This window comes from Nothoprocta perdicaria, unplaced genomic scaffold (assembly GCF_003342845.1).
Source record: "Nothoprocta perdicaria isolate Ctin4 unplaced genomic scaffold, notPer1 scaffold_127, whole genome shotgun sequence".
NCBI classification, from domain to species: Eukaryota; Metazoa; Chordata; class Aves; order Tinamiformes; family Tinamidae; genus Nothoprocta; species Nothoprocta perdicaria.
The window spans coordinates 1196464-1221778 of NW_020454394.1; the positions used below are offsets into that span (position 1 = coordinate 1196464).

The following is a 25315-nucleotide window of genomic DNA, read 5'->3' on the forward strand; positions in this document are numbered from 1 at the left end:
ACTTGGTTCTGCCTGTGTTTCCAAAATAAAATTTGACAAGTGGGAAATACGATCTGTTCTTATGCAGCTTGTTAACACACTTGTTCATAAAGCAAAATGCTTCATTAGCAGCCTCAAAGGGAAAAGCTGTTCCTTGCAAATGTAAGTAATTTTCCTTTAACGGCTCGATCTTTATGATCGGTTGTTGGCCTGACACTCTGGCTTGTATTTGCCTGCCTATTAAGTGCTTGGCTAGATGATTTAGGTTTCTTCCACAGAGCTGTAGTGACAGTCAGGGCTCCCAGCTCCAGTTGAAGGCAGATGCTTTCACCAAGGAGCAGAGGATGGAGCAGAGTGCCATGGTAGCTGTGTGAGCCTGCACACTCCTGCACCTGCACAAACTAGCTGTGCAGGACAGGCAATGCAGCCAGTCTGTCGTCGGGATGCTAACTCCTCTGGGAATAGGATATAGCATTTGCTGGTGACAGTTGGAATGATCTGGAGTCAGGCAGGGACATCCTGCATTGTGCCACCATGTCACGTTGTGTCGCATGCAGATGTGGATGTAATAAAGTTGTAGAAACTGCCTAAAGAATGCTAAAGAAATACGAAAAGTGCACTGAATGGTGGGTGGAGGTCCACCTGCCATGCTGTCAGTGTCAAGGGTTCTTTGTCTGTCTAGGAAAATATATTGATGGAATTCACAGCAGTCTGTCAGTATTCCCTATTTTTAGTGAAGGACACTAGTGATGGAAAAGAGAATATGATGTTTGATCTAGATACTGCCTCACCAAAAGGCAGTATCTCTCTGTCCCTGGTCAGAAACCCAGGCCAGTTTCCCTCAGCTCAGCAGGAGAGGTGTTGAGGAGGCAACCTCTTTAGAGGAAGATCTGAAGATCTTCTGGTTCTCCTCAGTGAAACACCTCCCCTTCTCCATCAACAGCTTAGGCAAGCAAGAGACAGAGTCAGATTTCTTTAGCCATTTAGGAACAATATTTTGCTCAGGGTTCTTCTGTCTGCTCAAGGTGGTGGTGATCTGACAAGTGTCCTCCCCCAACTGGACATAGATTATTCTCAATGAGAACCATACTCCTTCTTGTCTCATTTCCTTCTCACTCCAGAAGGAAACTGAATATTGTTGAATAACTACATATAGATTAGCTCATTTGTAAAAGGATGAGATTAGTGGCTATCCATTCTCAAGAGATGTGGGATATGTCCCTTGCCTTCCTCCCAGGAGTAAGTAGTGTCTCTCATCCCTTTTGTGTTTTGGGTGAGTGATAACAGCAGAAAGAAGGAGAGTCATGTAGAGCAGACTGGATCCCAGCCAGCGCTTAATAGCTGTGATGTTGACACCAAGGTAGAAGGAGCTCCTGATCCACTGAAAACAGGGCTACAGTTCAGAATGATCTGAGCAAAATGAAAGAAATGTCTCCAATTAATGGGATACATAAAAAGGAAAGAGTAGATTGAGATGTATTATAAGCAGAGTTTGATCTTTAAAAAATACAAAGTAATGTTGCCATTTTGCTGCCTTATTGGGAAAACAGTGAATAGTTTTGGTAGTGCATTTAAGGAAGATGTGGGCTATTTGGAGAAAGTCCAGGGAGGTTCACTGGATCAGAGGATTAGAAAATATGAGTTATGAAGAAACAGTGAGCAAATTGGTTTGTTTAGTCTAGAGAAGAGAAGATGGGAGAAGACATGATAACAGTCTTCAAATATGTAAAAAGATGCTTCAGAGACAGAGAATAAACTAATTTCTCTGTCCTCTGGGAAACAGTGAAGCATGGGGATAGATTGCCTTTTCAGTCTTCATCTTTGGGGGTCTTTAAGAACTGCTAAGCCAAATATCTGTCAAGAATTATTTTGACAGAACAGGGGTGGGAGGGCTGGGCTAGATGACCTCTGAGTCTCCTGTAGTCTCTGATTTCATTACTGGAGATCCCTGGACAATGATGGCTCTGGGCCTAAAAAATGTCTTTCTTCTGAATTTCTTACCAATTTCTATCGCTAATAAACTTGGGATTTCTACACTATGGCTAAAGAATTGACTTCTGAAAGTGTCACATTACAAATAACCAAGGAGGGAATCTTTGCTTCCTTTGCTTCATCTACCTTACACAGCAACGTAGGATTTACCCAGCACATGGCCCAACATCACTACACTACAGTGCCTACCCTTCCAGTAGATCTCATGTCTCAACTAGTTAAATGAATCAATACAATTCCCTTAAAAAAATATATATTTACCACAGATTTTAATATATCTTTATCTGTTCAAGAGGCTGTCTGTCCAACATCAGACAAGTTTTTAGGTTGTGTAATGCTCAGCTTAACAGCTATTTGTACAGCCTGTGCTTCTTTAGTAAGAGAGTCCATGTATCTAGTCTACTGTAAATTTGTATTAATCATGACGAATAGCTATGTACATTGCAGGGTAGCAGGAAAATCTCGAGTGCAAACAGAAATCAGACAGGTTGGAGTGGCTCTGGAAACCGCTGCATGGCTGAGGCTAAAAGTAGTCTGAACATGTTGATGTTAAATCTTTAGATGTGAAGAGGGGGGTGGGGAAGGCAGAATGTTTCATCTGGGGCTGTAACAGTGATAGAAAGCAGCCGTGCACCAAAAAATAAGGTTGTACCTCTTTGTAGCTGCCAGATCTCCAAGCCTTATCTACACTTGGTTTTATTGCCCCAGATTTTCCACCACTGCTGCCAACAGTGAAAACAGGAACAAGTCTGAGGCCTTGTGTCAGTGAAATCCTCATCACCATAGGAGCAACCACATCTTGGACCAGCTCTCTGCTGAGAAGAGGGCAAGAAGAGCATTAAAGGAGGGCTAAAGACCCCTTCAAACCTGTCTCGTTTCTCTGTTTCAGGATTGCTGGTGATACAGCACTCAACAAAAACATCCACGAGTCTGTCAGCGCTCAGATCCGAAAGAACTTTGCAAAAAGCAAATGGAGAGTAAGTGACCCAAGTGCAGGTCTGCATGGTAGAGTTTTGAGATAAAATCCTGCTAAAGCAGCAGCTGCATAGCTGCCCTTTTGGTGTAGAAATGCAGATGTGAGGGTGACAGAGCCCTGGAACAGGCTGCCAAAAGAGGTTGTGGAGTCTCCTTCTTTGGAGATCTTTAAAACCCGCTTGGATGCAGCCCTGTGCCACGTGCTCTAGGTGACCCTGCGTGAGCAGCAGGGTTGGACTAGATGACCTCTGAGGTCCCTTCCAACCTTGAGCATTCTATGATTCTATGATTCCGTGATTCTATGATTTCAGTTTATCAAAGTTGTAGGTCCAGTTGCACACAGGTTGCATGACCTCTTGGCTCTTTCATGTAGGATACTATGCGTGGGGTGTAAAAAATTAAGCTCTCTCTCCCTCCAGCAAGCGTTCAACGCCACGGCGGTCGTGAGGCACATGAGACGGTTGCACCTGGGCAGCAGCCTGGACAGCGCGAGCGCTGGCGTGTCGAGCACCCTCAGCCTGGCCACGCCGCTTCCCGACGGAGCCGCCCGCAAGGAGCGTGAGTAGCCGCGGCGGGAGCTTCGCCCCGTCCTGGCGGATGAGGCTGCGGCCTCATCCCACCAGCCTTGGAGCAGCCCAAAAGCTCCACAGGAACCGTGTTTTTCTCTTTGATGGCCCAGATGCCGTCCCAGCAGTTTCTGCTCTGCTGGAGCAGATGTTTAAAATGAAGACTGGAAATGGACTGCGGCCTTCTATTTTAGTTGGGAAAAAAAAAAATGAGGAAAAAAAATTCAGGGCAAAAAGCTGCTGCAATAAGAAACTGAGTTTTCAGATTAGTGCTTTTTGGAAAGGAGGAGACTGCTTTTTGTGCAGAATATGAGCTTTTCATCAGGGGAAAAATAGCCAGACCCCCACAGCAAAACATGCTGTATTTGGTTGAAAACTGAATAAGTTTACTCAACGTGTTTATCTTTGAATTTTGTGATTAAAAGTTTTCTGTAAAATTGGCCTACTTTCCCTTTCCCTTTTTCAAAGAGGAGGCAGATGCTGCCCGGCTGGCCTAGCATTGTTCTTGCCGGGCCAAATTAAATTCCAGTACTAAGAAGCTCATTTGTTTTAGCAAAACTCTGAGCCTGTGCACCACAATGAGTCTTGGCCTGCTTCCTTGTTTGCCATATGCTATAATTGAGATTTTCAAGCTGCTTGGTAAAGTCAGATGCTTGGGGTATATATTTTTTTCTGCCAGGAGATGAGACCTGGCAGTGGAAGGATCATTTGGAAGACAGAAATGCTTATTTGCAATGATGTTTATTTAATCTATGGTTTTGAGCACTTAACAGTCTCATCTGCCCACTTGTAGAGACTTTTGCATCTTGCAATGGAAGAAGATAAACTTTAAACTAGAAGCCAGCCTTGCTTTAGTTCCTATCTCAATATGGTGGAGCTGGACCTCAGTTAGGTTCAGAGCATCTGAGAGCATGTTTTGTTGTTAAATGAAACCAGTTGATAATTAGACTACATGCATCCCATTAATGAACACTCTCAAGTTCCTGTTAATTATTATTCCCGAGTAGTACAACAGACATGGGAAAGTACCCATGTCTGTTGCACCAGAAAGCTGGGAAGAGAACAAAATCCATTTAACCACAGCCGAATTCAGCAGGTCCTGTACAGCATCAGGACAAGGAATATTTTAAAGTGATGGATAAGTCAACCAGAATGGAAAGGGTAAAACCAGATATGCTGAGACAATTGAACTTTTTTTTAATGCCTGAAATGTAAAGCAGGAAAATATCTACAGATTCCCAAGCATCCCAAGCTAAATCCAACAGCAACAATAAAAAGTTGTCAGGGAGTACACAAGATCTTTCCTTTCCCAGAGAAATTAATTAAAGAGATCGGCTTGGAGATGCCAGTAACCACCTTGAAGAATGGAAAACTATATTAAGTTGTAACAAGCATCAGAAAGATCCTGAGTATACACATGGTTGTAGACTGAGAATACATCCACATATTTTTTTACCCATCACTTACTAACCAGGAGAGAAAAAAGCTAGCCATATTTCCAATTGCTTTCCTCTTAGGGGTTCAGCTTTCCTTGCACACTGGTGCCCACAGGGCTGCCGACTGCACAAGATGCTGCATAACCCAGGAAAATCAGAGGTGCAATTGTGTGGGGACTCGTCAGCCCATGGAGGGGCTAGTTCATGCACTGGGAATTCTGGCTAAGATATATTGTAGTTCTCAATGTTAATGTTTTCCAGAGAAAATGCTGAGATTGTGTTGGAATAGTGGACCCAAGACTCCTACAAAACCAAGCACGTTTTGGGCTTTTAGGAGTTGTATTTTAGAGGGTTGTGTTTTTCAAAGCTGTGGTTGAGATTTAACTTGCCGTTATCCTTTAGTTAAGAAAATAATTTTGCACAAAAAAAATCTTATCAGAGTTTTTTGATTAGTTCAAAAGCAGCTGCTCGGCTAAGAGTTGGGCTTAAATAGTCTGGAAGTATAACCATAAAGCCTTCAGTGACATGAGATGTCGCTAGGATGACCTCCAAGCTACACAAGTCTATTCCCCTCAAGATTTATTGTCACTCGCCAATTTCTTGGGCCTGCTGTACTTCCTTATCAACAGCTTTGCAGGATGCTAAGGGACGTTCTTTAGTCTAGATGTGCAATCAGTTCATTTAGTTACATCACAGTGATGAGAAAAGTTTTGTCACCTTGAATGTGCTCATGAGGAGAACTCTTCCGAGCAAGTGCCATTCCTGTGGAGTGTTTGAGTTGCAGGCCTCTTTACAGCATCAGATGAAGCCAAAGTCTTCACCACAGAGTTGGGGTTGGGGAATTGTTCTAGTAGATACCAAAATGGGATGTTTTCATCGCTGGGCCACATATGCACAATGATCATCCCAAGGTGTGAGCGGGTGAATGGCTGCTTGGCAGGGCCAACAGGAGATACCAGGAGCTCTGGTTACCCCATCACGAGTGCTCCACTCAAGCACCCCAGGAAGGAAACCACATCTTTGCCCCCAAATCCCCTTTCTAACCACCTTTCCGCCTTTCCTTTCAGGTATGTCTCCATCCACTCTGTGTAGTTTTGTTTCATCTGCTTCTTCGGGCGTTTCTGCGGTAGGAGGGGACCGGAGACCCAGACCCACCACAGTGACCACAGTGCACACGGGGAGCAAGTGACGGGGCAGGCGGGAGCAGCGGCCCCGCTGTCGGCGCCGGCGGCTTTTCCGGAGCGATCCCACCCTGCATCGCGCGCTCGGCAAAGGACTAGAAGAAAGAAGATTTTTTATGGCCATATTTTATACTGCAATTCTGAAATGTTTCATTTATCACAAACTGCAATGACTCCAGGGGGAAAGGATCTAACAGTCTCTGGTGCTGTACATATATATACATATATATATAAGTATATATATATATATGTGAGTCTAGCAATGATCTAACTAATGAACACTCATTCTTTTCCCCAGCGATTTACTCTTTTCTCAGTGTAGGTAACAGTATATGTTGTATTTTTTTTTTCCATTAACTACAAACATCTCAACTGGATTATTTAAATAGAGATACTTTTCTGAGCATTATATATATATATTTTTTTCTTTTAAAAAGTACTTCCAGTAATGTTCCTCCTTCCAGTTTGCTGGAGGATAGGTTATTTCTGTAAGTAGGAGTATACATTAACTTTGCAACACAGGAGGATTGCAATGGCATGCCATTTTTAACGCCTCAAATTGGACTGCAAATCTGTCTGGCTTTAGCAGAGCTGATACTGCTCAGATTAAGAAAAACTGCTGCTTTCCCTCCCCTCCTCCTCCTTGAAAGCCATGGCAAGAGTGGAATTGCCCCCAGCTGGAAGCTCAGATTTGGTGCCTTTCGGGAGCGCGTGGGAGCTGAGCCGGTAGAGCAGAGTCCCGTTTTGCAGCTCTTACCCCTTTTGAAATCCCTTTGGGCAAGAGGAAAGGATGGTGTGGGGCCCTGAGTGCTGGTTTTATTCTGCCCCAAGTCCCTGTGTGACCCTTGGTGAGACATTTAGCCCAGCAGCTTCCAGGCCTGGCCTTGGTCAAGGTCTCTGCTCGGTTTAGGCTCTGGGGCAGCTGCTGCTGAAGCCACTAAGATACTGGAAACCAAATGGAGAAGTCTGGACCTTAATTTCTATGTTGTGCCTCAGTTTTGCAGCCTAGCAGAGGGCTGGTGCTCTCCCAGCTCTGCACAGCACTTCCCAGGCACCAAGTGCGGGATCCGGGAGCATCACGGCTCCATCGCCGGGAGCAGCGGCCAGAAGCGGAGCTTGGAGACCCAGGAGCCCTGACTCCCTTCCCCTTCCTCCCCAGGGATTCATCTGCAAAAGCTAACTCAGTTACCCTGTTTTTGCTTTTATTTTGTTACTGAAATACATGCACTTCCCAGGCCACGCTTACTGGCAGGTCATTTAGGACCAGCCACCGTTCCTGCTGTGCAGCAAGTGCATTAAACAGCTTGGACTAGAAAGGAGACCTGATCACTGTCTGACCTCAGTTGCTGGATGCCTCCAGGTTGCTTTTGTGTCGTTCCCAGCTCCAGCTTTCTTTCCAGGAGGAGGAGAGGGAGGTGGGCAGGAGGAGGCAGCTGCTCCTGCTCTGTCGTGCAGAGAGGCACAAGCCATTCCCCTTGAATGGGCTCCCTTGCCACATTCGTGTCATTTACCCCGAAAGCCAGTCACAGACACAGCTGAATGTATACGGCAACAGTGACCGCGCTGCGAAAAGCCATAAGATACTTTTCCTTGAGACTTCAAAACCCTGCTTCGATTGTTTGGCTTCTGCCAGGATTTCATCCATCGTGCCTGGAGTGCTAAGGGCTGCAAAGCAGGTGCCAAGGAACGCTGGCACCACTCGAGGAGGTCACTTCTTCGGTGGCACTTGGAGCTGGTGCACACAGTAAATCTCTAGTTTCCTCAGTATTAACCTGTTCCCAGTTTCCAGAGAGGGCCGAATCCAAGTCTCCTGGGAGTTCCCATCTCCAGCACGTCCAGGTACCACCTGTGAAACCTTGTGGCTGAGTCCACCTTAGAGAGACAGATCTCCAGCTTGCAAGAACTGCTCATCGCTAGGAAAGTCCACTGGGTTGCTGTAGTTTGGGGCATCTATAGGTCCAGCCCAGCGTGTGTTACTCATGTGTGTGGCCAGTGGTGGACCTACTCAGGTTAAGGTTGCCATGCAAAGTTGAAAAGCTGCAATATTCTTATTTTAGGAAAGATGCCAGATATGAGATCTCTCTGAGGTTGGTAGCAAAGCTCCATATGATTTCCCTGGTAAGGTCTTCTGTCCGAGATCTGGACAGACAGATGTGCTGGCATCTCCTTGCTGTGGGGCTCGCTTGTCCCATCCATGGTTCACTTGGCCATGATCTACTACATCTGTCTCTGTATAAAATCACTGGCCTTCTCCATATTTACTCTCGCGCAACCAAGAGCAGGGTTTTGGTAGGGAGATGGTTGGTCTTTGTACAAGTGTATATCAGACTGGGTTCGAGCATCCCCTCTTTGCAATCTCTTCCAAAATCTGAGGTTGAACCTCATTTAGTGGCTGAGGGCATGAATCAAAGTACAGCATCCAAACATATCTTGCAGAAAAAGAAGATGCAAAAAGAAAATCTGCGGAGGCAGATTTGGGCTCCTGCAGCCGGGGGAGACCCCTAGGTCCCACACGCTGGCTGCCTCTCCGTGCCCGATGCTGTCTGTTTTTGGCACTGGCAGGGATATTCTGCTGTCCTTCCTAACCTGGCTTCTTCCTTCCTATAAGTAATATTCTGCTATGGTTGTGTAATTTATTGTCATTCTCTTTGACATTATCAACCGCTTAAGATGAGAAACAGAAGCACTTAAAAGCAGAATTGTTTCTTTCTGCTGCAGTTTCGGGTGATTGGAAGCTGTTTTTTTGTTTATTTGTTTGTGTATTTGTTTTGGTCTCAGTTAAATAGGGCTGGAGATGCAACAGGTGTTCACGGCATCAAAGGGTGGAGATCTTTATTGCTGTTGAGTCATAAACTACCTATCCCTTGGTCAAAAGCTGCTTAAAGCCGCTGGCCAGGATGACTTAGCTGAAGCCAGACCAGCCCGCTCGCACAAGGTCTTTACAAGGCCGGGTTTGCAGATGTGGCTGGAGGTGTCTGCCCCTTGGCAGCATGGCTGGCATGGCCAAAGCCCACGTCCATGGCTGGGAGGCTGCAGTGCCGGTGCGTATCCTTTCTTCCCCCATCTCCACTTGTACCTCTGCTCAGCGAGTCCCAAACTCCAGTGCAGAAACCAAGAGCAAATAACTAGCCAGAAGCTCCTAGCTCAAAAGCAGATCCAAACCTAATCCACAACCAACCTTACCGTGAAGGAGCAGGTAGAAAAATTATTCTGTGCTTTCCCAAGTGGAGCCAGCCACAATTCCCTCCTGCCAGGAGGGTTTCAGCCCACTCTTCCCTGTTTGTCACCCTTTCCTGCTTTACTTTACAGGCACCAACGTGGTTGTGATTTGTGACTGGTTTTCCTCAGCTCCTTCCCCTTCTTTCTCTTTGTTCGCAGCTTTGCCTCTTGCTTTTTATCCCCCACCCCTCTGATGGCCACAGCATTTTACTCTGAAAAAATACTCCAGCGAACCTGCTGAGCTTTGCATGTGACTTTATTGCAGGTGCCTCCTAAGGTGCCTCTACAGGATCAAGCTTGTGCAATGCCCAGCAGGTGTTCTTGGGAAAGGAGTTTTGCCCCTGTTAGCATGGTTATTATTCCCAAAACCTGAGGCTGAGAATTGCGTTCACTCAAGCAAAGAATGGAAATGCACCCAGAGACTGTTGTATCCCAGGAGAACAACATGGAAATCAGGAGCGGCTGCAGACTTGCTCACACAGAGGATTAGCTGGAAAATTCCTCCCAGGGAGGAGGAAATGGCAACTTGCTCCCAAGCATTTTGCAAGCGGGATTTCTCCAGGGAAGTTACTCCTAGCAGATGACTTGTCCAGCAGTAGTTTACACAACCCCGTTAATTTATCCCTCGATCCCTGGAGCCACATCCTGCCTTTAGATCCAATGTTCAGGACAGGCTGCTGCATGATACGGCCCCAGGGGTGGCAGCTCCCACTGCTGGTTGAAAGTCAGGAGCCAGTTCTGGGTTATTGGTAGCTCCAACTTTGCTCAGTTGGATCAAAGCAGTGTAAATAGTGTTTGTGGTCAAGAATAAGGTCTTTATCCTGGACTCCGGTTTTCGGGACCCCTTTCCCATCACTGTCGGTGCCACTGATCTGTCCGGGTAGTGCTTTTTTGCCCTCCTCTCTGTAAAAGGCAGGGTCAGAGGAGCAGCGCTCACGTTTTTCCACGCTCGAGAGCAGAGGCAGGGCATGTGCGCTTGCAAGCGTTGTGAAGAAGTGACACTGCTGATCCAACAGTGACATCCAAATGTCCAGTAAATGCATGATACTGCGCTGCATGTGTTAAACCGCTGTTTGCTGTTTCTGTATCTCCCAGGCCCTTTCTTTTGGCACATTCAGGCCAACCTTTTCTTCTAGGGATTTCTTCTGGGTTTTGCTCTTAAATGCCTTGGTGTATCTGTAACTCCAAAGCCATCGTTAAGTTTGAGTAAATGCAAAAGCCAGTATTTTGTGAACAAGGTACTGCCTGACAATGTGTTTTTTTCTTTCTACTGGATGCTCTGCAGCTTGCAAAGGAAGATTCACCATCCAGAGATGTTTAACCATCCAGAGTCAGGATGGGGCCGTCCTTCTTTGAGTACAATGTTAAAAAAAAATCAGTCATCTACACTGAAAAATCCTTCCCTGGGTTACTAACACTCAGGGCTGCCAAGAAGCACATTCTTATGTCTCTTTGGGGCTTTCTGTGTTTTGCTCTTTTGGGGTTTGGTTTACCTAGGCAGAACTAAGGCTGTAACTAAGGCTGGTTCGCACAGTTCTTGGTGTTTTCCATTCTATGAGACGTTTTGTTCTTGCAGAATGAGATGCATTTAGGAGACTAAGCTACTGTCATCTTTTTGCCCGTGCAAAATAGTTTCAAGAGCTGAGCTAATTATCCCTCCTTTCCAAAGCACCCAGTATCAAAGCACCTTTTTTTTTTTCTCCTCACCCAAGTACTTGGAGTGAATCCTTGAAGCTCCATGTGCTCACACCACCACTTCCCTGCCCAAGAGCTTCTCATGGCACTTTTCCTTCTTCCACCTGGAGATCATTCCCTTGCCTTCTTTCCTGCGAATTGACTTGCTTTCACTTGTGCTGGGCTCTCTGAGGGCAGTGTATGTCAGCCCGCATTGTTAGACCTGGTTCAGTGCTAATTAATGTTGCATTAGCATGGAAGCGGCTCACGTTGCCGAAGCCAGAAGCAGAGCTGAGAGGGATGGGATGGGCACCACAGTAGGACGCTTGCTTGGTGTAGGGAGTGAGCATCAATACTGCAAACACCCCCACCAAGGGACTGACAGGGCTTTGGCCCCATGGCCATAAATCCCATGGAAAGCCCAGCCTTGGCCAGACCACAGCGATTCCTGGCTCCTGGTGCTCAGGTGAGCTCCGAGGTTTTGCATCCTTCATCTGCATCCCTCCAGCCGAGTCCAGCACCGCACGTGTTAAATCTCGCTGGGTCCACATGGGTCAACCCCAACTATACCCAAGGGGAAGAGCACAAGAGGTGATTAGCTCAATTAGAGCTCATGTTTCTGGTCGATGCCACTGTCATGATCCCGTTGGCACTGTCCTCTTAGTGAGAAACAGCATTTTGGTCAGCTTGGGGCATTTTATATATAAATATATTTGTTTTGGGACCGCAAACAAGCCAACAAAAGGCCCGGTCTGCCCAGAGCGATGACTCCCCAGGTGTCCCCAATGAGAAACATCCCTCCATTTACTTTTAATGAAAATGCAAGCATGTTTTCTACAAAGGCTTAAATCTTAATCAAGGAATGTCCGTGTGCCTAATCTTGCAGGTCTTGTGATTGATACAAGTTCATAACAGCATCCGTGTCCAAAAAGAAGGGAGAATGTGTATTTACTCCATGCATGTATTAAGGCATTGCAAAAGTTTTATCTGCGTAAATGAGTTTGCAGTATTGCAAATTGTTAATGGGGCTACATTGCAAGTGGTTCTCTGCCTTGACAATCATGTATACATATCGAGATTTCTATCATAATGACGATTTAAAGGGACGACTAATTGTTTTCCTCCAATAAATCCAATTGAATCACCAGGCTGTGAAGCGTGATGTTGTTTTCAAGAGCACCATGGGTCCCCACTTGTAAGAAACAGAGTAAATCACTTTTATGGCTTCTTCACTGTTTTATGCAGTGATTCCCAAAGGAAGAGAGTGGGATTTTCTTTTTTTAAGGAAATGGGTTAAAGGACAAAGGAGGTGATCACTTGTTTATGACTTACGAGACATCCTCACTAGGAGGGAGGAGGATTTGACCCCTGTGGTCTGGGGCCAGGCCTGGCTGTGCTTTGCCCTCGCACTGCCACGCACGTAGTGATTACCTAAGAACTGCTTGTTTGCAACAGGGAAGACTCCCAGATTTATAGCCAAGTCCTTACCTCAGTGGAACTTGATCCCTTGGTTTACTCACAGGCACCTCTGTATAAATTCACATTACTGGAGCCCTGCTGGCACTCGGGAGCAAACCCCCTCTGCCATCGTGGGCAAGAAGCCCTCAGCCCGAGCTCAGCACCAGTGTCTTGAGTTCAGACACGTGTTGCAGGGGGAATTTCTCACCATTGCCTTCGCACACCAGCTGGACAGGAGATTTGCCCTTTGGATGGTTCCTGAAGCTGTTATACAGCACGGTGCTGCTGGGCTGTGCATGGAGGCAGCGACATCTCCCAGGGGTTGCGGTTACCTCCACCACAGAGGTGCCTTAAAGCACATCCCAGAGATTTGCAGAGTCTGTGGTGAGAGCCCATAAAGGACATGACATCTCCACTAACGTTTCCCAACACTATTGTGTGTTGGGTTTCTGCTTGAGGTTGAAGCCAGATGGTTTTAGACATTTTGCTCCCTAACAGAGCTTAAATGAACAGCAGTGATAATGGCCAATGCTAACAGAATAAGAAAAAGATTACCCAAATAGCTTTTGTATTGCCAAGGAGGAAACAAACCCCAGAACTGATTTGATTGCTGTTTCAAAACTGTGCTATGCAATCACGGCCACAAAACGAGGGTTAGATGCTAGAGCTCCCTGGAGGAGGTTACAAAGCTGCCATATGTGCTTTAGGAAAGCACATCCATACAAAGGTGCATCTGTGGAAAAGTCCATCCCTCTTGGAGCAGAAAGATGCAGCCTATGTTTCCCAGAGGTTTGGGATTTGAAAGGTGTGGAGTGAGCAACTTTAAGTAAACCCTGTGATTCTCTGATTTCAAGATCACCTATTGCTCTGTAGATTCTCCAGCCAGCTAGTATGTACTAGCTGTACAAGCTTTCCCTTGTTCCCAGTGAAATGGGACAGAAGATCACAGAAAACTGAAATGCTGATGCTACAAGATAGGATCCCTCCTGTCATGTCAGTATTTACTTGACCTTTGTGCATTTATTCACTGTTAGGGGTTCAGTGACATATTCTTGGCTGTCTGGAACAAATGAGATAAAATGTCAGTACAGAGAAGCCAATGGGTCGAGACAGAGATGGAGCTATAGAAAACATTGTGCTTGTAATCTCGCCAAGATCCACAGCCAACTTCACCCAGATGGAGGGAAACTCATCTTATTTTGAAGGCTTTTTGAGTGTTGTTATGTGCTGAGGTTCTGTCTTGGGCAATGCTCATTGATGTACCAATATATCATTGGTCTTCCTTCATATCCGTATGGCGCCTCTTCCTCAGCTCTTTCACTCTTCAGCACTATTCCCAAGGTCACAGGAAAACTAGGGATCTGGTTGATTGGACATTGCTAGGCCATGTCAAAGGGAGTTTTGAAAGAGTTGTTCAAATTGGGCATGTGATAGTTGTTTGAACTGGACCAATTTCTAGGACCTAGGAAATGTCTATGTCAAGTTTTTCTAGAATATCGTCTGTTTTGCACAGGGCGTTCAGTTACAGGACTCTCTTCACTGCAGTGTAGGTGGTCCTACCTGGTTATGTCTACACTCCATTTCATTCTTAAGGTCAAACTTATCCCCTGTGTTGTTTGTGCACCTACTAAATCCATATTTTCACATGTTTGTTGAGGACCACTCTGAGGACTCCATGGGGAGAAAACATTTTCCCAGAGCAATCCCAAGGATGCTGTAACCTGCCACAGGGACAAGGCAACTTGCTGTTCCCATAACATCATGCTTCCTCACAGCTGCCATAAAATTCCTTGGGAAACAGGTCCTTGTGTGTGTGAACCCTGCTCAGCACACCCAAGTCCTTGTCCTGGTGGGGCTTAATGGTGCTGAAATATTTCAATAAAGAATAACCATTCCTAAAAACTGKGGGGACAGAGAAGAAGGACTGTCCAGATCAGCACTCTGAGCATTCAGCTGAGTGTTTCCAGATTGTTTTGCATTGGGGCTTTCTGTATTACATCGAGTTCAATTCCTGACTCCCAAGCTCTCTTTGTTTAGATTGAATTCCAGATTTCCTTTTTTTTTTCCTTCTTTGGGWTTTTTTTTTCTTTTTATAGCTTCAACATTCTGATACAGTTGTGGTCAATTAATGGCTCATTTACCTCCTTCAAAAAGTGTTTTATTTAGGGAAATTAGTAACAGTAGTAGAGCTGAGAGGCAATTTGTCATTCCCATCCAACTCATGAGCTTAGTGCTTTCTTTGGCACCACAGAGACTCTCGCGTGTTTTTTGTTTTCTTTCTCGGGGGCAGCAAGAACTTTGGTCACATCCTTGCCCTAACTCAGTCTAGCAATGACCAGAGATGATTCATAAATCTTGAACAAGTATTTCCTTCTGTTAGAGGCCAGCTGGACAGGTACTTCTGGTACTGAAGCATCATGTATCAGGTTTACACCACAGCTGTTTAAAGTTTTCATTTGCTTGAAATATCTTCTGAAATGTCAGTTATTGCCTCCCGTGCCACTGAAGTTAAAGCCACAAAGTGAGACCAGCCCATCAGTTTTTAATGTCTCTAAGCCTCACCTGGACCTTGTAGAAAGTGCAAAATAGAGGTGTTTATTCTGCAGACATCAGCTGTTCCCCTGTGGGTTACAGGGATGCARCACATGGGGCTGTCTGGAGTTTGCTGGGAGGAAAACGGGGTTCTTTTTCTGGCAATCTGGACAGAAATTAAAATATAGGATAGGAAAAAAGAGAGTGTAGAGACAAATGAAACACAAAGAGGCTCATTCCTGTGGACCAGTCCGTTCTTAGTACATCAGTTAGGTGACAAAAGGCAGGTGACAAGATTAGCAGAAGCTGAAGGTTTGGTGGGAGAGCCTATAAAGAAAAGTATGTCTTTTCAAGTACTTAGCTAATAGGAATTTGTATTGTATTTCATGTGAGAATAAAAGGAAAAGGACAAACTTTCAGTATCTGGAGAGGGAATTGATGTAAGGTCAGGAAGTTCTTAAGTGTTGGAGAAGGTGAAGCATTATCTGCTGGGGAAACTTCACCTTAGCAGCTTCCCACTGTTGCCTGATCACTTCACCTGAGCTCGATCACTAAAGCGGTCTCTTTTCCAAAAGCCATGGGAGATACCTTGCCTGGAGCTAGATACAGCCTCTGCATCCTGGTCCAGGGCTCTTCCACTGCAGCACCCTACTCAATGCCCCACAACAGCAGATGGACCTACACCAGCCTTGCCCACCACTCACCTGGCTGCAATATGGTGAGCAGGGGCCTGGGCTGGAAAATATTTGTTTTTTTAAATTCTCCCACGGCAAGTTCAAAACAGTAATTCTGTTTATCACCAGGSCTCATTGTTTGATTTGGTTAGCTGTGCTCTTCCAGGAGTGATTTAAACCTATTGATTTACAGATTCGGTCCTAATTGGGTCCTGAACTAGGTCRCTGAATTGTTCCATCTTTAATTGCTTTGGTGAAGGGCTAGTAAATTAACCTAGTAATAAGTTGCTTACCAGGACTTTTGCCTGTTTGTCCTGCTTAATGAAATCCATAAAATGTGAAAAAAATASCAGACTGATCCTATTGAATTGTTACTTGTTTTATAAAGTCTAAATGAAACTCAGATAATCAATATCTGCTGTGCCCTTGACTCTTCCTCTAACCATAGGTTCTCAGAAAAAGATAATCTAGGTATTCAGCAAACACATCCATACAAAGGAACAGATAAAAAGTGAAAAAAAGAAAAAGAAATGAAGAAAAAAGAATGGCAAAATATGAATCTAAAACCTGGGTTCCAGTAACTGCTKTGCCAGCTTTCCTGTGACATTGCAGGCAAGTCTCTTATGAGAAGACCTAATGCACTGCTTAGATAGCAGCCTAGTGACTCCCTGTGGTCCTGGGCAGCCCATAGTTCAGTGCTTTTCAAGTCCTTCCCCTATATATATATATATATTAAAATATATATATATATTTTAAGTTCTCCTTCTATTTTCTGCCAGTTAGTGCCCAAAATTACGTTTTGGGTAGAGCACCTGTGAGAAGGAGCACTATCTCTCTTTAGCGTGCCCCAACATCCAGGTGAAACAGTCTTGGCCTTTGTGGCTGCCCTTGGCCAAATGTCTCATTTGCTGCAGTGTGACTTTCAGCCCATGAGGCTGATCTTGCGAAAGCTGCCGGTAGGTCCCTTAACCCCTTTCACAGCTGGTAATGAGCTGCTCCCTCCCACCCCTTGATCATCAGTGAAGATCATCCATAGTTAGACACTGGTTCTACTGCAGAGAAGAATATCACTGTTTCCTGCCCCCGGGAAGCCACCCACCAGCCCTTCTCAAGCACTCTGCAGCTTATTTCTACTAAGAGTACAAAGATGCTGCTCCAAAGATAGAGTTGAGAAACCAAAGCAAATCTGCAGTCAATTAAAAATGAAGAAAATTAAACACATGTCTGAAGAGGAGTATAGAGTTCGGATGAGCTTGATCCTCCGCATGACAAGACAGTTTATTATCCCTTCAGCCGAAGAGGGAATTTTCTCTCCACCTGGGCTGTAATGATGTTGCTGGAAAGCTTCCATTATCTTTAATTAAAAATAATATGATTTCATTTTCTGTTCTCCAGTCTGTTTAAGCCTTGAATCAGTGCACAGAATTAGGAACTTAGGCCAGGTGATGTGACCACAGCACCAATCTCTTTCACTGCTTGAGGCCAGGACTTGGAGTTGTGGATAGTGTCTATTTCTCAGTTGCCCATTGCTCTCTTCAGTACTGCACCACCTTCCTGGGTCCATTTAAGGATAGCTGCAGCTGGAGGAAAAAGCCTCATGCCTCCTCAGACCCCACCAAACGTGCAKGGCAGAGATGGATGGTACTTGCAAAGCCAAGGCAACGCGTGGTGGTTCAGGGCGATCAAAAGAGAAGCAGGTTTGCCTCAAAGATGAAGAAAACAGAGTTTGTGACCACTGCAGGATGRCTTCATATTTGCCACCTTTGATTTTTGTGTGGATTCTTGTGACTTAGCAAATGTGGTTCAGTAGCTGTGTGCTACTGTCAGTAAGTCCAAGCAGGCATGGACTTACTTCTGCTTTGTGAATGTGATGGCTGGCAGTGAATAAAACACTCTGGCCTCCCAAAGCGAGTGCCATCCACYTCCACTGTGCTTGGGAAGGGTTCTGGAGGCCGTGTGGGTTGTATGGAGCTGCAAGGCTGGACTTGCCTCCTTGCATTCCTTCTTGCATGCCCTAAGGATGGGGGCAGAGCAGAGGTAATTACAGTAATGACAGCGACACAGGTCAGGTATTCTTACTGCCCAGGTAATAACAGCCTTTGTTTGGCTTTAACCTGGGCTGAACTAACCTCTTGTACCTTGTAGACTGCAGAAATTACCTACTTATGTCCAGTCCTTTCTATGTTCAGATCTGAGCAGCCTTGGTTCCTCAGCTGRCCTTGGCACCTGGAGCTGGGCTCTTCCATCGTGCATTGCACTGAATTCACCCACCTAGCCCTCTGGGGCGATAAAGAGGCTGCTCACGCAGTAGAGGGGCTTTGAAGATGGGGTTTTTTGGAAAACCCTCAGGACTCCTGCAAGGTGACCCCCTCCAGCSCAAGGCAGAGGTCACGCTTCACAGGGCAAAAAAGTCTGTGAAGTCTCCGGACCCTTCTGCTGTCATCTTGATCCCGGGATAACCCGCTGACTGGAAGGGCAACAGCCACTGCACCTGGCGTTTCAGGTTCAACTGCTCCGTGTTGGGTTACTACCTATTATCTTTGCCTTGTGCTCATCTGTGTAATTGTGCACAGGCTGTGAATGCTGTTGGCATCTGCCAGACCCCTCATTAGCRGTGCTTCAAGTCTTCTGCCTTCAGCTGTAGCCCAACAAGTTTTCTGGGTTTTGTTTTGTTTTGCTTTTCCCCCTATGCTTGGCCAAGATATGCTGTACGTTTAAGTGTTCGTGCATGTTGCAGCACATCAGTGTAAGAGCTCTTGAACATTTATTAGGACTTGCCTGAATGTGTATTTTTTTCTACAGAACTAATTGACTTGATATAAATGATATAAATTGACTTGATATAAAACTGTTCTCACCAAACTCCATCTCTTTGCTCTGAAAATGGTGATAGGAAAGAGCTTTAAAAAATCATCAAAAATATTTAGATAAAAGTGAAAACTTTTGCAATTGGACTTAGCCTCTGAGATGACTGATTGTTTAGAAACTACTTTTCAATGCAATCCAGCAGAGAGCAACACCACTGTAGAARCTTTCATCCTCAGCAGTGTAAATGCAGCTACTGAAGGTGTCAATGTAAAATCAGGCTTTCCTTTTCCTTAGCAAGTGGTGCTGGTGGCAGCCCTGACTGCGTGATGTCCTGACTTTTTGTAAGCTTCTGGAGTTAGGGACTAGCTCTTCCTCACATGCTTGTGAGTGGCAAAACGGAGCATGTGGAGCTCTATCTGTTGGTATGCATCGCATATCTGAAATAAGTAATTTGAAGAGAGCATAATGAATGATCTGCTCCTGTCCAGCAAGAGCTACTTTTCCTGGCATCGAGAAACAGGGAAAAAAAAACAACTGACAACAGTTTGTGACATTTCCTATACCTTATCCCTTGAGGCCAAGTCTCCAGCTAGTAGGGCATTATAGAAAGAGCAAAAAAAAAAAAAAAAAAAAGAAATATTAAAAAGAAGAAACCAAAACAGTTGCCCTGTTCCCATGGAAATGCATGAGAACTGTTCGAGCAAACAGTCCTCTGCGATGTCGTCATGTGTTTGTCCACAGTGAGTGAGCAGAGACCCAGCATTCCTGCCTCCCCTGTTTGCCTTCCTGCTCTGCTCTGGTTGCTCCAGCTCCATCCTTGGTCATGCCCTGCCCATACGTCCCCTCTGCCTGCTCCTCAAGCCACCGGTGACCCCCGGGGAGCTGCAGCCCCCAACCCTGTGCTTTGTCCATCTGACCCACTCTCACCTCCTGGGGAAGAAAGAGAGGAAAGAAATGGTCCTGGAGGGTTAAAATACCTTGGAAGTTTGTGAGAGAACCCCTGAACTCCCTTGCTGGTCTTTGGGAAGCTAATGAAATACATCAGACGCCACTTTTCCTGCCGCAGTTCTCGTACCCATGGAGCAGATGTTGCTGTATTGAGCAATGAGCATTTAAAGATCTGCTTCCAGCTGCTGGGTCCAGAGCAGTCATGGAGATCTGGACAGAAAGGAAACTTGTGATCAGGTGGACTCCAGCACCCTGACTCATCTGAATGTGCTGGCAAAACCCAGCATTTCCTTCAGAGCCTGTGGGATGGGTCCATGGACTTGGAGAACAGAGCATATGACAGAACAGATACCTACAAAATTTCACACAGAGGATTTAGCTGAGTCCTGTAAAAGTTAAGGTTAGGATCGTGACCTAACTTCTGGAACAAACAAAACAGAATTGGGAAAAAAAGAAGTGCCAAAACTCCCCTGTGCTCTGAAAAGAGTGTCTCTCCTGCAAGAAAATGCTGAGACAAGGCAGTTAGTGTCCAAGCTCTGCAGGTGTGAGGAGCACACGGAAAACCTCCTGCAGAGGCTCTGTGGGTGGTGGCCTCCATGCCCCACTGTCTGTAGAGCAGTAGAGACTCCCCAGGCCTGGCTGCTGCCCAAAACAGGYCTTGTGTCCTCCGCCCTGGGTCAGATAGGGGTGGTCCTGTGCGAATAAGCAATCCAAATTTGGCACCTAACACTGGTTGCTCTTCTGCAATCAGTGGTCTGCCTTCTCTTAGGATCTACATGCCTTCACTCATGTGCTGGGATGTTCCCTCTCTGCTCCACTTCATTAGGAAAGGATTTTAGAAACTGGAGCAAGGGTCTAAGGTCTGGGATCCGTGAGTTTTCTTACGCAGGTCTGCCACTGAATTGCTGTCTGAATTTATGCAGTTTATGTGTGTCTTAGCATCTTTGTTTAACCTTGAGTGGATGAGGATCATGTAAAGCCTCAGTTAGAGGCACTAGAATGCACTAGAATGATTTTAGGTGGAAGATTCAGTGGAAAGGTGAAGTATTTTGTCACAGGTCCTCACAGAATGTCATCAGTGGGATGCAGYTTGGCAGGTGGCAGCCCTTCAAAACTATGTAGTTATTTCTTCTTTGTTTTTGTTTGTTTGTCTTTTTAACTGCCTTTCTTGTATAAAAGATCCCAGGATTCCATAAGAACAACTAGAGGCTCAGAAAAGGAGCCCAGCCTCTTCATGTGCCCAGGATGCCCAGAGCCAAGCTCACCACTGCTTGGCACCATGCTGCCAGAGAGCAAGGCCTTCAGGTTGGCAGCCTGTGTGATGCTGGAGCTCAGGCGAGACAGGGCACCAAGGGACATGCTGGCATGTGTCTACTTAAAGCCAGCGCTGGGCTTTTGCACAGAGAGCAATGTAAGGAGAAATGGTGCCCATGCACGGTGGGATTGCACTCCCTTCTTAAGTCAGAGCATGTGGAGGGTYCCATGTTACTGCTGAAGAAAAGGGTAGGGTACCACAGTGGAAATGGCAGCAGCTTGGACAGGATTGCATTTGCGAATCACTGCAACTCAGCTTCTGGCTGCAGAAACCTTGGAAAACTTCCTTGTTGGAAAGGAGAAGGGACATATYTGAAATTCACTCCATTTCTCACCAGTGCTGATCCTGACCACGTTCTTCCCCTTGCTTGCAGGACTACTCTGCTGTAGTGTATGTGATGCTACACTTGTGAGCAGCTCATAGCGAGGCAAACAATTTCTGGGCTATTTGCTTTATCATGTATTTATTAGAAGGGCAGGATGTTGAGCAAGTCTCACTTTGAGAGGGCACAGTCAGCAATTACTTCTCCAACACTTAGTACTATTCTTTGGTAGAAAGATTTCCACAGTTTCCACTTAGTCTCAGATTTAGATAACTAAAAGCCAAACAGGAACTCCTACACCCTTCATTTCCAAACAAAGCATGGTAAAACAAAGCCTACTCTGGATCCTGGCAACAAATGATTTAGGGCGATTCAAATGACAAGTCAACATGGATGGGTGCAAACCAATCTGTCAGATCTCATTGCCTTCAAGGGGGTCAAAAGCCTCATACCTACAGGTCTGAGCTCATACATGGCTTTCTGACAGTGTCCGTTGGCTGAGGGCACAGCATCACGCTAATGCCACCAAGTGATGAGGTCCTCAGAGACCTGCCCAAAGGGCTCTGGGAAGACATTTCTGAGATGAAGCGGAATATGTGCATGTAGAGGTACAAGTGCCTTGGATAGTGGAGTGGCTTTAACTGAGCCCAGAGCTTTACCAAGGTCTTCATGAGAGGATTTTTCCCTGAGCTCAAGTAGACTTGTGCTGCTAAACACAGCATTGCTGTGTTCTGCTGCAGACTAAAGCTATTAAAGCTATGGATTAAAGCTATGGATTTTCCTGGACAATTTAACATTACGCTTTGAAGCTGTGCTTGTAGCCATGCCTGGTGTTTGGACACTTTTCCAGAGAAACAAGAGGTAATACTGACCCAGGTGAAGCGCTGCTTGATTTGGGCACTCGTAGAGGAAGCCGCAGAAAGTGTTGACTATTGCTCAGCCTGCTCTGCTCTACTGGTAGCACCTCATGCATATTCCTCAGGCATATGCCCTGCACCCGTGTACCTGGTTTTTAAGCCTTTGGGTCTCCTTTTCATCAGGCCTTACATGGTGCATGGCAAATTGCTCACCCTTCTTTTCAGAGACTCATCCAGGTTCATGGCGGCCTGCTCCATAAGACCTATCTTGGCACTCCGAGGGTCAGCTTCTAGCTCCAGCACCCCTGTCCCCCAGCATATTCCCCAACCTTAGGGTACATGGAGGTCCATGGAGGAGTCCCAGAACCATAGATGCAATAAGAATCCAGCTTCATTCATCCAGGAGGGCGATGCTGCTTCATGTGCATAACATCTGGATCATCTGATCAGGATGGAGACCCAGGAGAGGCTCAAGAAAGCTCAGTGAGAGCAGATGATCTGGAGTTTTAGCCATGAAACACTGCTACAGCTTTGTGCATTGCAGAAGAACCTACTTCAAAGGCTTCCCGCTGGTTTTAGCTTGGGGTGGGGAGGGTCATAAGGATGTGAAGGGACTTTGCCAGATTTTGTCARGACTCCAAAACATGGGAGTCTGCCAAAGAAAATGTCACTTCACTGATGATATTTTAACATTGCAAAACAATTATCCCCCTTCCCCCGACCTTGTTCTGAGAAATGGCCCCTTGTTTGTGGAAAATTTCAATTAAAAAAAAATCTTCAGGAGGTAGACAACCAGAGAGGGAAATGTGATTGTAAACAACTAACATTAACCCAAGTAAAAAGCAATCACAAAGATGGTCTCATAAGAAGAAATCGTTAGGCAGCTCCATATCATAGTTTTATGATACTACCAAGCCSATCTTATGGCAAAAACCAGCCAAGTTAAATGAATTTTTACCCACCAAAAGACAATTCCTTGGAAAGGAAGCATTGCCTGTGCATGAGCTACACTTGCTTCTATATAGGGACTTCACTTTGCTCCTGCCTTCTCTAACATCAGCCTCCAACACGACCTTGCAAAATTCCTCTTGTGRTCACTTGGCCTCTTTCCCCAGCACAGCCAAGGAGACCAGAGCAAATGACCATTCCTAGCACAGCGCCACGTACGCTGGAACATGCTGTCCGGCTCTCTGTGTTTATTTTATGGGATTAGGAACATGCCTAAACCCAAGCTCATGTTGGAACTGATATCTAACACGCCAAGCAGTCTGGTTTGGAGCRAAATAGCAACGTTACTGTGATTAAATGAAAATAATTGGGATTAAATGGGAAGGAAAATGAAATTTCCTTGCAATTACTTAGATTTATTATAAGAACAAGTGACATAACTTGTTGGTTTTATCTGTTCTCATGGTTTTTCCTTTACATTTTTTCTCCTCCTTTTAGAAGTGAATTCTTGGTCTTTTGCCTCATTAAGGAGAGATTACATAGCTTGGTGGCAATTTTCATGTATAAGAAATGGACTTTGCTGATATAATTCTGAAACACTGGTGTGCTTTTTCTGTTACAGAAACTCCTTCTGCTGAAACKCAAACAAAATAACACAGTGAGCATGGCTATCTCCCTAAATTATTGCTCAGACATCAGGAAATCATTCTCTTCTCAATGGTTTTGGTGCTGGAAAGCAGGGAAAGCTGCTGATGCTGTCTGCTCTCCATAAATCCTCCTCCGTCACTATACTGTTCTCCCAGARCTACCCATGCAGGGCTCTTAAATCAGGATAATGCTTGTGATTTAGGAGAAAATAACACAGTTTATTTGGTGCAGCCTGCTCTGCAAATATCCATGCTGAAAAAGCCACAGAAATCTTCCTATTGTAAAACCTAAGGACAGAAGGTGCTTTTTGGGTGCAGATGAGCAGGAGAAGCATCCAATTCAAACCCTGGGAGACACACTTTTTTTCCAAATTCTATCCAGCTAAACCAGGCTCTCCCACAGGTTCTTGGACAGCGGCATGAGTTTTAGTCGTTCTTGTGGGTTTCCAGATTTGCTGTTCCAAGAAATAGTTACAGAGTGGGTCTAAAAACTTAGTGTCTGTATCAGGCTATAAGAAAATGTACCGACCAACATGGAAGGAGCTGGAATCTCCTGTTGTACTTGGATCTCCTACCCTTGCAGCCTCTGCCCACCCTCTGGATACTCTCATCATCAGGGTCAGGCAATCAATACGGTTGATTGGGGTTGAATGGGGTTGATAAACCCCATTTATTTGGGGTTAATATCCCAGGGACCTGTGCTACTTGATGAAAATCCTTTTCACCCTGGTGATTTCACAGAATCATAGAATCATTATAGTTGGAAAAGACCTTTAAGATCATAAAATGCAATCATAAACCCATCACCATCATGCTTATTAAATTTGATTTGACTGCTAATTCTTACCTCTGGAATTGTTTCCAAACCAAATAGGAGTAAAAGCAGAAGATCACAAGGAAAAATTAAAAAAAAAAAAAAAAATTGTAAGCAAGTAAGATCAAAGCACCAAATGCAATCCCCAGGTACAAAACCAAAGTAACAAATTCTCACAAAACTGACAAGGAGAGCAAAGTGGTTTACTTTTTTTAAGCTAGAGAAAGAGGAAAAATAGGATAAAAGTTCCAATCTTTTCATCAAGAGGAAAATATCAGCCAAAAGAGAAAGCTTTTCACATGATGTTTGGAAAAATTGTGAGAATAGCAAAGGTATAGCTATACTTGCTGTATTTTCTCAGCTCTATAAAAACATTTATAAAACATAAAGGAATAGAGAGAATATTTTTATTAAYAAAAATTAAAACACAAAATTTTAATACCTATACCAGGAAAAACACTTCATTTTATTTAAACAGCAGTTTAGAAACCAGAAGCAAACCAAAGACATTAGTTACTTTCCTATGGATTTATGTTTTTGGGGTAAAAGGCTATTGATGGCGCCTGAGGAAGCCTTAGGTCTGTAGCAGTTCTCAGGAAATCACATTGCTGACTACAGCACAAAATGACTCAAATTGTGCTGAATCGGTAGGCAGAGCCTTCGAAATTGGGGAGGATTGTGGAGGAGTTAGAATCTTAAGAAATGCCAATATTATTTCAGGAACAGAGAAAAAAAATTTTTTTTTTCCAAACTGGAAGGCAACTAAAACTCAGCAGCAAGCATCCTAAAAGCCAACACAATGCTTAACTTTTGAGTTCAGCTTGGATTGACAATTATGGTTGAAAACTGATATGGGTTTTTCCTAATGCAAAGCTAGTTACAGCACGGTCCAGCAGGGCTGAAGCCTGGATATTGTCTATTTTTAAGTGCTGAGACGCAGTCTGGAGGCCACATACACTAGCACAGAGTG

The 25315-nt window shown here is 45.0% G+C and overlaps 1 protein-coding gene across 1 annotated transcript in view; it reads left to right on the top strand.

Moving 5' to 3' along the window:
* The window catches only part of CAMK1D (calcium/calmodulin dependent protein kinase ID), a 188227-nt gene extending 176700 nt beyond the window's left edge, over positions 1–11527 (top strand). Inside the window, exons 9-11 of the mRNA XM_026033280.1 lie at positions 2861–2948; positions 3366–3504; positions 6016–11527. Coding sequence (XP_025889065.1) covers positions 2861–2948; positions 3366–3504; positions 6016–6137 — 349 coding nt within the window. The 3' untranslated portion in view covers positions 6138–11527. The remainder of the gene's footprint in view (positions 1–2860; positions 2949–3365; positions 3505–6015) is intronic.
* The last annotated feature ends 13788 nt before the right edge of the window (positions 11528–25315 follow it).